This window comes from Zalophus californianus, chromosome 3 (assembly GCF_009762305.2).
Source record: "Zalophus californianus isolate mZalCal1 chromosome 3, mZalCal1.pri.v2, whole genome shotgun sequence".
In the NCBI taxonomy this organism is placed as follows: Eukaryota; Metazoa; Chordata; class Mammalia; order Carnivora; family Otariidae; genus Zalophus; species Zalophus californianus.
In genome coordinates, this window is record NC_045597.1 from 76234450 (window position 1) to 76250144 (window position 15695).

Consider the following 15695-nt stretch of genomic DNA (forward strand, 5'->3'; position numbering starts at 1 on the left):
AAAACTCTTTCTTCGAAGTGCACATCAATAAACACAAAATTTCAGGGATAACCCTGCGTCCAAGCTCATTTGTTTCCCTGAAGTCCCTTCTCTCCTGGGGGGTGATTTATCAGTAGCACAAATATGACCGTGTCCCAGGAGGCTGTCATCCTTCAGGATGGGTTCTAAACCCACCAGCGAGCCACCTGAATCTGTCTCCCTCTTCAGCTTTGCCTCGTGCCGCTGCCTGCTGCTTAGGCTTCTGCTCGGGTCAGGCTTAATCGCTCGTGGTTCTCCACAGCCACCTTCCCACACAGCAACACCCCCCCCCCCGGGGCCTCTAAGTCTTTCCTCCAACCCCCCCCCCCCGCCCTCAACCCCCCCTCAACCCCCCCCCGCCCTCTAAGTCCTTCCTCCCAACCGCACCCCCCCCCTAAGTCCTTCCTCCCAACTGCACCCCCCCCGCCCTCTAAGTCCTTCCTCCCAACCGCACCCCCCCACCCTCTAAGTCCTTCCTCCCAACCGCCCCCCCCGCCCTGTAAGTCCTTCCTCCCAACCCCCCCAACCCCCCTCCGCCCTCTAAGTCCTTCCTCCCAACCCCTCCAACCCCCCTCCGCCCTCTAAGTCCTTCCTCCCAACCTCCCCAACCCCCCCAAGTCCTTCCTCCCAACCGCCCCCCGCCCTCTAAGTCCTTCCTCCCACCCCCCCAACCCCCCCAAGTCCTTCCTCCCAACCGCCCCCCCCGCCCTCTAAGGCCTTCCTCCCAACCCCCCCAACCCCCCGCCCTCTAAGGCCTTCCTCCCAACCGCCCACCCGCCCTCTAAGTCCTTCCTCCCAACCCCCCCAACCCCCCCCGCCCTCTAAGTCCTTCCTCCAAACCCCCCAACCCTCTAAGTCCTTCCTCCCAACTCCCCCAAGCCCCCCCCCCCCCGCCCTCTAAGTCCTTCCTCCCAACCCTCCCAACTGCCCACCCGCCCTCTAAGTCCTTCCTCCCAACCCCCCCAGCTGTCCTCTTGGTCCACGAGGTCCCCGGGTCCTTCAGCCGCCCTCACAGGCTCCCCCTCCTCCAAGATGGCTTTTTTGAGCACCCCTTGGATCGTGAATTTCGGCTGGCAAACCTTCTAGGGTCCCCCTTGTGACAAAATCTACACAATTGAAACAAAGTTAATTTTACTTAGAGATAATTTACTGTCCAGGAGGGATACTTTCTTTGTTCAGAGAGACTTCGTTGTGGAGCCAGAGCACAGTTTTGTTTTCCCGTGGCCCCCCGAGTGCTGGCTTCACTCTTCCTGTGTGCAGACAGTGTCAACGTCGCTCTGGGCTCTGACGTCACCTCTACCCCCAGCCCTACGGAGATGGGGAGGGCACAGGAGGGGATGCTGGCCATGGTGACAAGTGTCTGGGTTCTGACCCCACGGTAAAATGGTAGGAACCCCAACCCAAGCCCCTCCGTCCCCCCGGCAGGATTGGGGACACTGTGCATTTTCCTCCGATGTTCTTACAGTCGGTCAGTCCTTGGTCTTGGTTTGTGGCTTTATCCTTCTCCGCTGCTCCTGGGGGGGTTTCTCCTGATGGGGCAGGCGAGATCGGTAGGACGTGCGTTTGCTCTGTCGCGTGGACAGCACTTCTCCTCTGCCATGGCTCTAGTCACGCTAAGGGACAGTAGTGCCCTTCCTGAAGCCGGGATAGCTGTGTCCCAGCAGAGCTGCAGTTCTCAGTAGCGTCCAAATGCAAATTCTTCCCATCTCCAACAGCACCCTGGGTGTTGCACTAATTTTATTTAACTGGCTTCCAACTTTCTTGAGTTCTTGCTGAAAGAACTTGGAACATCCATCCTTTAACAGCTGAGTGGGAAAGTGATACAAATGACATACCCATACCATTGGGCTTAAAATGGCCTTTCTGTGCCCACAACCGAGGTGTCATTGGGCTGACCTTGACATCACTGACTCTACCCAAGCCAGCTCCATTTCCCAGGGACCCGTGTATAGCCCAAGAGCCTGAGCACCCTCCACTCACTCCCCTCCTCCCTTGCTCGTATCTTCATGAGCTATTGTGTCTCTAGTATTCTCTCTTCCAGAAGTTTTATTGTATCCTTGTTCAGAGAGAAGCCCTATAGGATACTTGAGGATATGGAGTGTGCAGTATGCCACACAGTTCCAGCAATAGGGTGGCAGATCTGTCCCACTCTGTCTGGCCCCCCAGCATGGGAATAAAGACATGAGAAGACACATGGATGCAGAGACTGGCGGCCTCATTCATGCCTGTGTTACTCGCACAGAGGCCCACGGCCAGCTTTCACTAACTACGTGTTAGCTTGGTGAACGAAAGAGCAAATAGGTAGCTGCTCATCCAGATGGTATGATGAACATAAATTAGCACAATCCTAACTAAGAAGTGGCAGGCAGCTTCCAGGAAAGTGTACTTTCTGAAGGTAAGAGATGGCGATGAGCTCCGGAAGGATGGAATGAGGCCGTAGAGACTCGGGAGCCGAAATTCTTTCCGAATGGTGAGCCAAGGGAGAGAGCTCAGTAAATATTCTGTAAAGGAGCAAGGATTCCTGAGAAACTGTCCAGTTTGTAGCCATGGAGAGCAAATCCCCAAAATAACAACATAGCATTCGCATATGCTTACAACGTGTCAGGCGCAGCTCTAAATCTTTTATGGACATTAATTCATTTAGTTCTTACTTAATTCTCTGCTGCTAGCCAGGCAGAGAGATTCCATAACTGCCCTGGGTCCTGCAGCAAGAAATGGTGGTCTGGGATTTGACCCTCTGTGCTCTGGCTTTGGATCCCATGCACTTAACCAGAGATCAATGGATTTGAAACCCAGGGCTGATTGTTAAAAATAACACAGTCAGAACCCTGGGGCTGCTGCGCCATCCAAGTATGTTGGGTAGAATACGTCATTTTCTCAGTGCTATTAAAATCTGCTATAAGGCCATGTGAGCTCTGTGTGTTTGTGTGTGTGTGTGTGTGTGTGTGCAAATGTATACACATATACATATATATATTTTTTTTCTTTATATATTTTTTTCAAGTCCAATAGAGAACCACCATTCGAATTTAACTTCAGATAATCTTTCACACATCTGTGTACTAACAGCACATCTTTCCCTTCCTTTCCAGGACTTGTCCTTATGTGTCTCCAGTGCTCCAAACCTGGTAAGAAGGGCTTCCAGTCCTCCCTCCCCTTACCCACCCCACTGTCCCTCCTGGAGTCTCAGACCCACAGCTTCCTGCTTTTCTTGACTTTCAACGTATACCTTCTGTCAGGGCCCTTGGGTGACATCTTCCTTTTCGAAGTTAGGCCTCTTCTTACTATAATTTTAGGCCATAAATGAACTTTATTAATCTGCAGTATCACCACCGAATATTCTCCTGTTGTGGCCAATCCATTTGGAGGCAAACTTGGGGATGATTTTATTTTATAAGCAAATGCAAATTAGTCACCTCATACCAATGGAAAACCAAACATGAAATTTCTTCCATTTTAAAGATATTTGATTGTGATAAAAACCTGGGAGTGTTTTCAGCCTTTTTGTTTTTTATTGGATGGATATACGCTTAGGGTTTAACACATTTTAGTATACATATGTATGTATATAACATGTTTATGTCTTGTTACAAGTAAGTTGTATTAACAACCACTTCATGGTTGTAAGGCCAAAATGTCTTTTCTGATGGACAGATAGAAATGTTAACAAAAGATCATGTTTTTCATCTCAGCATTATTTAAAGCCATGATTTACCCATTGGGGCCAACTAAAAACTAACAGGTAAAGAATCTAAGGAAGGCCATTTAAGTCTTGAATGAATTATCTTTCTGCTTTCCTTATTCTCCAACTAAAGTGGATGACAGCTTATGGGAAGCTTCAACTGAGCTAGACAATGCAAAATTTAGGAAATCTGATTTGAGATTACCTTTACAGGTCAGAAACCCAGTGATGTCTATCCATCAATAGCCATTGATGACAAGTAAGGTGCAGCTTATTAGCGAGGTGATCCGCTGGTTTGGTTGAAGTTCATTGATTTTGTGCACCATCAGCCTTACCTGACGTTTTGCCATTTACCATTGACCTGAAATAAAGGCTATTTTTAAAATATTTTGCTTACTTGATGCATTATTTGAATTTTTAACTATTTGTATTTGTTTGCAGAAAAATTACATAATGGCATTTGGGTTCCAAAGTTTGTGCATATTATGTGAATAGATTATCACATACTTTTATATCTTACTTCAAAATCATTTGGTGTACACTCAGATGAAAAGAAATTATGGTAAGCTCTTAAAAATTTACCCAGGCTGTTTTATAATGTTTTTAATTTTTAGGATGAAGGAGAATATTGAAGCCTCCCTGACTGGGTGGATTTCAGTGGGCGTATTATTATAATTTGGGTGATACTCAGGGAAAGTGAATGTGTTTCTAAAGAAGGAGGAGCCCCAAAGTTATATGATTTTTATTAATGGAAGAGAAAAACAGTATGCATTTTTGTAACATACTGTAGAATAACAAATTCAATAGCAGTAGAACCAGTTACAGTTTCAACATGTTTTTCTTTGTTTTGCTTTTGGTAAACTCATGATTAAAAAATCTCTTATCTAACAATACTTTATGTGTGTTTTTAAAACATTTTTTAATGTCACAGGCTAAATGATTATATAACTTAAAAGGTGTATATGTTTCTCCTTTTTTCTCTTGTGCATCCTTCCTAATTAGAATAAATGTCATTAATGAAAATGCTTCCCTGAAGTCAGATTTTATATCAAAATACAACTGCAGAAGGGAAACCATCAAACTGTTCACAAAACTTATGGTGCTTGGAAATAATTGTTGGAATCCTAGACAACAATGGGAATCCAGAGGGAAAGAGACATTCTGTATACAAGAAAAGCTTCTATTAAATAGAGGTTTTATTTTCTCAAAGGGGTCACGTTAGCAATGACAGATGTAGATTTCAGTGTTGTCCCTCTCTTTCTTCTCCTCCTCTCTGGAGTCAGGAAGGACTAGGGGAGGTTAGGATCCCCACCCTTTTCTCCCTGGGGTCCTTCTGAAGATCCTTCTGGCCAGGTGGAGCTCTTTATGCCAGGCCAGAATTCAGACACTTTCTCTTTCCTGAAGCTTAGCCTCTCACTGTGTGATGTGCTGACTTGGGCTGCTCCTTAGGAAGCCCACCACAGAGCGTGGAGACCCACCCACAGCCAGACCCTGACCTCCTTCAATCAGCTTTTCCCTTTATGGCAGAAACCCCTGGGTCATAGGCATGGATGGTGACTTGAGGGATTTGGACCTCGTTAAGAGCTGTACTTCGGGGTTTAACGTTTTGCATTTTACTTGGTTCCTCATTTTAAATTGTTCCATTTCAAACTGGAGCATTTGATTGTATAGTTAGAATGCTTGAGCTTTTAAACTTATTTGTAATTCATATTGTTCCAAATTTTGGAAAAAACAAAAATAGAGTGTTCTATATATTGTCACTGAGTTCCAAGATATATTCATTCTCAGGTACTGAAAATGTATATGTGACTTTCTGAAAACTTGCTTTTTAACCTTAATCAAATATTAATATTTAAATTAAAATCTATTAATTATTTTAAAAGCAGATTTATAGTCATTTGAGATGGAAACCATTGACCGATAATTGCTTCTATTTATTCTTCACATAAAAAATGACACCTTTATGCCAAATAAAATGTACCATTCAGTGGGAATTAACTTTTAACATCAAAACTGAAATTGATTGAGAATCTTCAAATTTAATTTCCAAAAATAAAATGAAATTCTGTTTTAACTCTGGAGGCTAGCAAGCTCAATTGCCCACAGAGGCCACGAGAGGGAGCTGTTGAATCTTAAACTAAATATATTTGCATTTCAACAAACCTTTGGATAAACTATCCATATACTCTGGTCTATACAATGTAATATAATGTAATAAGCGGTAGCATGGTTTTCATCCCTATTAGAACAAAATTTATGCATATATTTAAAAGGTACAGCAGTTAAATTCAATGGATACTTTAGAGCACATATTATTTATAAGACACTCTCTTCTAAAAGGGGCTATAAAGATAAATAATTCAAATGGTTCATAAGCATGTGTGTATGTCTGCGTATGTACACTTGCATTACGAAGTAGAACATAATATACAAGAACCAGAAGAAAGAAACAAAGTACCGTGGAGTTTCAAAAAAGAGAGCCCATATCATGAAGGAGATGACATTTCAGGATGCGCATGGGGGTATTCTGGGGATGTGACAATTGGAGATGGGAAAAGATGCCAAGTGCAGAGTACAGCGTAAGTAAAGGAATTTTGGAGAACCCTGAAAATTCCCGTTTGCTTGAAGCATTGGTTGCGTAAAGGTAATTAAAGGAATCTCAAGCAGGAAAGGCTGGTCAGGATGCATTGTGATCCCACATAAATTCTGGAGGGCTTATTTGTACCTAATTGCTCTGGATGTCAAAGTGTGGCCAAAGAACTCTTAACCTGCACATCCAGAAATATGACTGAGAAGCACCTCCTTTCCCATATTACCTCTGGTGGTTTGGGGCCTCAAAACCACAGAATATTCTAGCAACATTTAGGTCAGGGGGGCTAGATTTAATAAAATGCTGTAGTGTTCACTGTTTATTAGGCATTATTCACCAAATATCTGTTGAGCACACATTAGAGAAAAGTTCTTAGAAAAAAAAATTTTTTTTTAAGATTTTTGTATTATTTGTTTATTTATTTGACACACAGAGAGAGATAGCGAGAGAGAGAGAGAGGGAGAGAGCACAAGCAGGGGGAGCGGCAGGCAGACGGAGAAGCAGGCTTCCTGCATGAGCAGGGAGCCCGATGTGGGGCTCGATCCCAGGACCCTGGGATCATGACCTGAGCCGAAGGCAGCGGTTTAACCAACTGAGCCACCCAGGTGCCCCAGAAAAAAATTTTTTAAAAGATTTATTTCTTTGAGAGGAGGGGAAGGGGCAGAGGGAGAGAGAATCTCAAGCAGACTCCCTGCTGAGGGGGAGCCTGATTCGGGACTTGATCTCCCATACTGAGATCATGACCTGAGCCGAAATTAAGAGCCAGCTGAGCCATCCAGGCACCCCAAGTTCTTAGAAAACCTTAATATTTCTTAATTACAGCATTCTGAACCTGCTAAAGCATTTGTAAATTTTTCAAAAGTCATTGAAAGTTATTTTCTTTTAAAAAATGGTTAATAAGATGCTTTTACTATATTTATTAAGACAGAAATGACTACTTCTTAGAGTACTTGTGGTAACTTTAAAAATCCAAAATAAGAATTTTTTTTAGAGTTAAAACAGAACAAACTGTCTACAGGAAGTGGGATGAATTTCATTCTGAAGTTTTCTGACCGCCAGTGCAAGGCAGGCAACTCTGTGGTCCACGTTGTTTGCATTTGATGAATACATCTGTGGAATCAGAAGTTTTCCTGGAATTAAACTCCAGCAAAAATTTATAGTGTAGGCTCTTATATTAAAAGAACATTGAGTAATGTGCCAGACAATAACTTCAGTTGTTTCTAAAAAACACATAGAGGTTGTTCAATCACACTTGGATCCTCTGTAAAGATAGACATTAAGGCATAGCTCAAGTAATTCATTTCTCTGGAAGGTAGAGATAACATGATCCCGATAGCTTAGTTTTTGATTGTAAGATGTAGAGAGAAAATTAGGGAATAATGAGTGGTGTCTCATAGTGTGATAGGTGGAATAATTATACCCCCCCAACCCCAAAGATGTCCATGCCCTAATCCCTGAAACATAAACATACTACTTTATATGGCAAAGAGGAAGTAAGGGTCCTCACCAACTGATGCTAGAAGAAGGGGATGATCCTGGATTATCCGGTGGACCCAATGAAATCCCAAGGGTCCTTAAAAGTGGGGAGAGGGAAGCAGAAGAGTAGGTCAGGGGAATTCTGTGTGAGGACTTGATCTGACATTGCTGGTTTTGCAGGTGGAGGAGGGGCCAGGAGCCCAGGAATGCGGGTGGCTTCTAGAAGCTGGAGAAGGCAAGGGTATGGATTCTTCCCTTGCCTCCAGGAAAGAATGCAGCCCTGCTGACACCTTAATTTTAGCCCTGTAAGACCCCTGTTGGGCTTTTAACCAACAGAGCTGTAGGTGGCAAATTTGTGTTCAAGCCACCAAGTTTGTGATAATTTATTACAGCAGCAATAGGAAACTAATACATAGACCCTCTCTAATATCACAGTCAGTTCATGATAAAACCCCCTGATTCCCTGTCATGCAGATATTTCATGTTAGTGTATGGGAGCTGTGAGCTTCCATTACCAGGATTGAGGGGATGAAAATGGCCAACATGTGGGAAAGGTTTGTGAATCATATGCTGTGCAAGTTTATGAATCTGAACAATCTACACTGGTAGAAGGGGTGGCCAAGGGAGAGTGATCAGATGCACCTTGGATTAGACTGCATCCATGTATCTATAATTTGCCAACCCATTTGTTGCCTTGAGATTCTTCAAACTATAGGACTTTGAAAGCCGAAGTTTGGAGATTCCCAGACCTTGGGAGGTACTTAAATATTTATTGAATGGAGCGATGGATGGACAGATGGACGGATGGATGGAAGAATGGATGGATGGATGGATGGATGGATGGATGGATGGTTGGATGGATGGGGAGGATGAAGGGGTAAAGATGAACCAGGCTGCTGGCTAAAGAAGAAACACTACTTCACTCTCCTAGCTAGTGGTCATGACAAGACCAGCCACATACATGAATGGGGGGTCCTATCTGGAAAGTTAGTGACCCAGAGCCCCTGAGTCCCATGCCACTAGAGATCTGGTGGCTGCACAGCACCATCCTACAAAACAGCAGACACAGCAACTCCTGTGTTATCATTAGGTATTGAAAGCTGACCATGTGCTACACAGTAAGTTCTTTTTAAACATTTTCATGTTTTGATAAATAATTGATAATGCAAAAGAATATGCATTGTGTGTTATGATGCAGAATAATAAAGTGAACATCTGGACCCCCCATATCTTAAGAAATATCAGGACTTCCCTGCACATTAGTCTACGATTGTGCACCCTGTCTTCTCTCAAAAAGGAGTCAATATTCTAAAAATTGGTTTTTTAAAAATTTTATTTATTTATTTTAATTCTAGGGTAATTAATGTACAGTGTTATATTAGTTTCAGGTGTATAATACAGCAACAGTTCTGTACATTACCCGGTGCTCATCAAGATAAATGTACTCTTAATCCCCATCACCTATTTCACCCACCTCCCCTCTGGTGACTACCAGTTCGTTCTCTATAGTTAAGAGTCTGTTTTTATGTTTGTCTCTTTCTGTGTTTTGTTTCTTAAATTCCATGTATGAGTGAAATCATATGGTATTTGTCTTTCTCTGACTGACTTATTTCACTTAGCATTATACCCTCTAGATCCATCCATGTTGTTGTAAATGGCAAGACTTCATTTTTTATGGCTGAGTAATATTCCATTGTATATATAAATCACATCCCCTTTATCAATTCATCTATCGATGGACACTTGGGCTGCTTCCATATCTTGGCTATTATAAATAATGCTGATATAAACATAGGGGTGCATATATCTTTTCAAATTAGTGTTTTTGTATTCTTTGAGTAAATATCTTGTAGTGGAATTATTGAATCATAGGGTAATTCTATTTTTAATTTTTTGAGGAACCTCCATATTGTTTGTGGCTGCAGCAGTTTGCACTCCCACCAACAGTGCAAGAGGGTTCCTTTTTCTCCACTTGCTCTCCAACACTTGTTGTTTAGCCATTCTGACAGGTGTGAAGTGGTTTTGATGTGCATTTCCCTGATGATGAGTGATGTTGAGCATCTTTTCAGGTGTCTGTTGGCCATCTGTATATCTTTGGAGAAATGTCTTCTGCCCCCCTTTTTATAAAAAGATTTTATTTACTTATTTGACAGAGAGAGAGAGACAGCGAGAGAGGGAACACAAGCAGGGGGAGTGGGAGAGGGAGAAACAGGCTTCCCACTGAGCAGAGAGTCTGATTCAGGGCTCAGTCCCAGGACCCCGGGATCATGACCTGAGCCAAAGGCAGACACTTAACGACTGAGCCACCCATGCACCCCTCTTCTGCCCATTTTTAATTGGATTATTTGTTTTTTTGGTGTTGAGTTGTATAAGTTCTTTATATCTTTGGGTACTAACTCCTTATTGGATATGTCATTTGCAAATATCTTCTCCCACTTTTGAATATTGTTTTTAATTCTCTTTATTGTTTCACCATAAATATATATGTCCCTAAGCAATATATATCTTAATTTTTGCTTTTTTTTTTTTGAGAGAAAGAGAGAGCGCACAAGTTGGGGGGTTGCAGAGGGAGAAAGAGAGAGAATCTTAAGCAGGCTCCATGCCCAGTGCAGAGCCCAGTGCAGAGCTCAATCTCATGACCCTAAGATCATCCCCTGAACCAAAATCAAGAGTCAGACGCTTAACCAACTGAGCTGGCCAGGCGCCCCAATTTTTGCTTATTTTAAAAAATTTTATTAAAACGTATCATAGTATATGTATTCTCATTGCTTTTTCATTCATCATCCTGATGCTTGAGGTAATAGTGCATCCATTTTCTGTGCTCTAAAGTATTTCACTGTACTTATATCCCAAAATGTATGTATATATATCTATATTATCCTATGAATAAACATTTGAGTTGTTTCCAGTCTTAACTGTTGCAGACATGCTTCTGTGAATATTTCATACAGGTCTCCCAGAATACATGTACAGATTTCTTTAGGGCATACATTTAGAAGTTCTGGATCATAGTGGAGTTGCATGTTCAACTTTTAAAAAGAATCCTAAACTCTTTCCCAAAGTAGTCGTACCAATTTATACATAAAACCAGTGGTAGGTGCAACTTCTTTTTGCTCTAAATCCTTATTAAAAGTCAATATTTTCAGTTTTCAAATTTCTGTAATTTGGCGGGATATAAAATTGTATCTCATTATGATTTGAATTTTCCTTTTTGTGACTTCTAATGAAGTTGAGCATCTTTTTTTCTTTTCTTTTTTTAATATTTTCTTTTTATGTAATCTCAACAACCCTACATGAGGCTTAAACTCACAACCCTGAGATGAAGAGTTTCACGATCCCCTGACTGAGCCAGCCAGGCGCCCCATGCATCTTCTCATATACTTATTAGCCATTTACACATTCCTTTCCAATAAAATGTCTGATAATTTATTTTGCCCTTTTTTAAAAAAACTGGCTTGCTTATTCTTTATATATTTTGGATACTAATTCATTTTTGGTTATATAGGTTCCAAATATCTTCTCTAATGTATAACTTATTATTTCACCTATTTTTATGGTGAAACAGAAGTTTCAGAACAGAAATTCTTAATGTATTCATTCTTTTTCCTTCTATGATTAATGCTTTTTGTGAGTTAAGAAGTTCTTTCCTATCCCAGTATCATATAGTCTCCTCCAAATAACCTTCCTTCTAAAAGTTTGAAGTTTTATGTCTTTAACATTAAGGGCACATAAATTATTATTTGTTTGGTATGTGCAGGGGAAGGAGTATGAGGTGAGGTAGAGATCCTCACCTATCTTTCATATCTGTTTCAGCATTATTTACTCTTTCTGTTCTCTGGTTGAGTTTGGGTAAGATAGAATTATTTCATCCTTTAATGTTTAGTAAAATGATTTATAATAGTGTATAGAAATTGGTTCTTTCATAGGAAGGTTTCAAATGGCTGACTCACTTTAATGGTTGTGGGTATTGTTTCTTAAGTCAATTTTCTATTTTTTTTCCTAGGAATATGTGCATTTTGTTTGTTTTCAAATGCATAGGCAAAAAATTGATTATAGTATAGTCTTACCTTTTAGATCTGCCTATATTGTTGTCATATCACTTTGCTGATATTCTTTGTTTTGCCTTTTTTCTTTTTTTTTACTTTTAAAAGTATTTTTATTTTTATTTTTTTTTATTTAAGTTCTAGTTAGTTCAATATTGGTTTCAGGAGAAGAATTCAGTGGTTCATCACTTACATGTAACACCCAGTGCACCTCATAACAAGTGCCCTCCTTAATGCCCATCACCCATCTAGCCCATCCCCCACCCACCTCCCTCCAGCAACCCTCAGTTTGTTCTCTATCCTTAAGAGTAATCTCATGATTTGTCTTTTTTCTTGATTAATCTTGCTAGAGATTTATTAATCTTATTAATATTTTCAAAGAGTCAACTTTTGACTTTATCATTCCTCTAATGTATCTTTGTCTTCCATTTCATGAATTTCAGTTTTTATCTTTAGAATAATACCTGGTGCAGAGTAAACAATAGAGAAGTGCTTTCCCCTTACCCCCCACACCTGCCTTCTTCTTTCTCTTCCTCTTAAACATCATGTAGCTATTAAACACCATAAACTTTGATCAAAAAGTATTTTTGTTATAATTCAGTTTTAGTTGTCTCTAATTTCCCTTTTACTGTTTCTTTGATACATGAATTATTTATGTTTTGTAATTTCTCTACATATAGGAGAGGTTTTTTTAGTATTTTAAAAATTGATTTATCACCATTATATTGTGATCAGGAAACGTGGTCTGTTTGATACCAGTTTTTCAGAATTTTCAAGACCTGGTTTATGGTCTAAATATGTGTTTTTATAAATATTGTTTTGTTTTGTTTTTATCCCCACAGGTTAGACTATTAATACTATCTTATACTATTGATAATTGTTTAGATTTACTTAACATAGTTACCTCTTTCTTGGCTTATCCTTCCTTTTTGTATCTGGCCTCATTTTCTTCTTCATGTAGTAAATTCTTCTGAAAGTCTTTTAGGGAGGTCTCTTGTTGGTATACAGTTCAGAATGTTTCTGTTTATCTGAAAATGTCTCTATTTTACCATACCTCTTGAAAGATAGTTTTGCTGAGTGCATAATTCTAGATTGATATTGTGTTTCTCCTGGTACCTCATAAGTGGTATTCTTCAGGGGGTCCATGGTTGCAGCTGTGAAGTCAGTTGAGTGTCTAATTAGATACAAAGGTAATATCTTTTTCATTGGCTGCTTTTGAATCTCTTCTTTGGCTTTGGCGTTCTTCAGTTCTTTTGTAATGTTTGTTTATTGTTTTAAAGTTATCTTGCTTGGTAGTCTTTATGATTCTTAAGTCTGAGGATTTATCAATCCTCAAAACTACTATGAGTTTTGGAAAATTCTGATCTCTTCTCCTTTTGGAATTTCAATCGAATATTTGTTAGTTCTTCTTACTGAAGCTTTGGTATTCTTTACTTACCCTTCATATTTTTCTTTCTTTTTCTCTGTGCTGGATTCTGGATTCTAGATCATTGACTCTTTATTCAATCATGTCTAATTTGCTATTTAATAGTTTCTCTGAGTTTTTTTGTTTCAATAATTCTATTTATTTTAGAAGCTTGTTTTTTAATGTTTCTGGTCATTTTTAAAATTCTCCTTGCTCATGGTTTCTTCTTTTATTTCTTTTTTTTTAAAGATTTTATTATTTATTTGAGAGAGAGAGACAGAGATAGCAGCAGAGATAGGGACAGAGAGAACAAGTGGGGAGGAGAGGGAGAAGCAGGCTCCCCGCTGAGCAGGGAGCCCGATGCGGGGCTCGATCCCAGGACCCTGGGGTCATGACCTGAGCCAAAGGCAGATGCTTAACTGACTGACCCACCCACGTGCCCCCTCTTTTATTTCTTTAAACACTTTATTTTCTATAGCTGATCATTCCTATATCTAAAGTCCTGGTGAGTCTATTCCATTATTTATTTTTTTCCTGTGGTTCTTCTGTTTCCTTGTATGTTTTTTGTTTTTTATTGTAATGTTATATTTATTTGAGATCTATTTGTGGGAATGTTTCCAGACCTGGGGTAAAGAAAGGTACATTTTACAGGATGAAGTTTTTTGCTTTTAGCAGGTACCTAGGGATAACACAAATTTTGACCTATTTAATATAAATATTTTAGCTTATAGATTTTAGACAGATAATGTGAATTCAGGACCCAAATCCATATTAGGTCTTGCTAATAGCCATGGATCTCAAGGGTAATATTGCCATAAAAAATACAGGATGCCTTGTTACATTTGAATATCAAATAAATGATGAATACATTTTTAGTATAAGTATGTTGTTTATATAAAATAAATAAACTTTATTTTTTAGAGTAGCTTTGAGTTCACAGCAAAATTGACCATTAACTATAGGGTTCTCACATACCCCTCCTCCCCATACCCATACAGTCTCCCCCCCAACAACATCCCCCACCAGAATGGTATATTTGTTACAATCAATGAACCAGCATTGACACATGATATCACCCGAAGTCCATAGTCTACATTAGGGTTTGTTGGTGGTGTACATTCTGTTGATTTTGATAAATGTATAATGACATGTATCTACCATTATAGTAGCATAGAGAATAGTTTCACTGCCCTAAAAATCCCCGGCACTCTCTATTTTTATTTCTGAATCTGACAACCTGACTCAGGGGAGACTTTTACTTCTTCCAGTAAAAGTCAAGACCAAGACAGATAACTTTTCTTGTCTATTTCTTGGGTAAGGTGTTTATGTTTTCCCCTTAGTTTACATTTCTCTGAGGGCATAGCCTGTTATATGCCTTGTCTTTCTGTAGTGGTCTCTGATTCTCCTCCCACCGAATCCCTTGACCACCCATGTGTCCATTAGGACGAAAGCTTGCACCACCTGGGACTGGAACATGCTTCCAGGCTAGCTGAATGGGTGATAACTTCTCATTTCCTTGGATTTATCCTACAGCCTCATTCCTGATTTCAGAGGAATCTTTTACTCTCTTATGACCTAGTCCATATATTTTTAAAGACTAAAAAAAGATATTGAATATAATTTTTACAATCTCTAGCCCACTATACTGCCAGTGATGGAAAATTTTAAATCTTTTTTTTTAAGATTTTATTTATTTATTTGACAGAGAGAGGTAGAGAGCACAAGCAGGGGGAGTGGCAGACAGAAGGAGAGGAAGAAGCAGACTCCCCGCTGAGCAAGGAGCCTGGGGCTCTATCCCAGGACCCTGGGATCATGACCTGAGCCAAAGGCAGACACTTAACCAACTGAACCACCCAGGCGCCCCGGAAATTTTAAATCTTTACATAGATTCTCTCTTTTGATCCTCACAACCTAATGCCATGGATATTATTATTATCTCAATTTCATGAAGAAAATTGAGATTCAGAAAGTTTAAATAATTTGCATAAATTCACAAAGTAACCACCAAATGCAATCCTAGCTTTTCTAACCTCCAAAACCTATATTTTCACCTAGTTTGCTACATTCACTTCCATTTCTCAATACTCTTTACCGTTCAAAGAAGCAAAAGTGTTAAAGCTTATTTTTATTTATTTATATAGTTGTCTTATTTATTTAGGCCACCATTAGAATTGCTGCCGGTGGTGGGTAGTGTTGATGCTGGTATCAGGACTGGCCTGCAGTGTAGGCAGGACCTCCCATCTACTGACATCTCTTGAGGGTTTGGCACCGACCAAGGTTTTGTCCTGAGCTTTACTGGTTTGGGAACTCGATTATTATCAGTTTACCTGGAACTAATCAGACTCTAGTGTACTGACTCATGCTAACATATCATGGGCCAGAATTCCAATATATCAATTTATAGTGGGAGATAGTCCTTTTCAGTGACTAGAATGCTTGTAGCCACTCTCCAGGGACTTTCCAGATATCAAGACAGTGGAG

The 15695-nt window shown here is 40.2% G+C and overlaps 1 protein-coding gene across 1 annotated transcript in view; it reads left to right on the plus strand.

Annotated features, from left to right (window-relative positions):
- SPATA13 (spermatogenesis associated 13) overlaps positions 1–15695 on the plus strand; it is a 363796-nt gene that overhangs the window by 46415 nt on the left and 301686 nt on the right. Inside the window, exon 2 of the mRNA XM_035726496.1 lies at positions 3111–3146. Coding sequence (XP_035582389.1) covers positions 3111–3146 — 36 coding nt within the window. The remainder of the gene's footprint in view (positions 1–3110; positions 3147–15695) is intronic.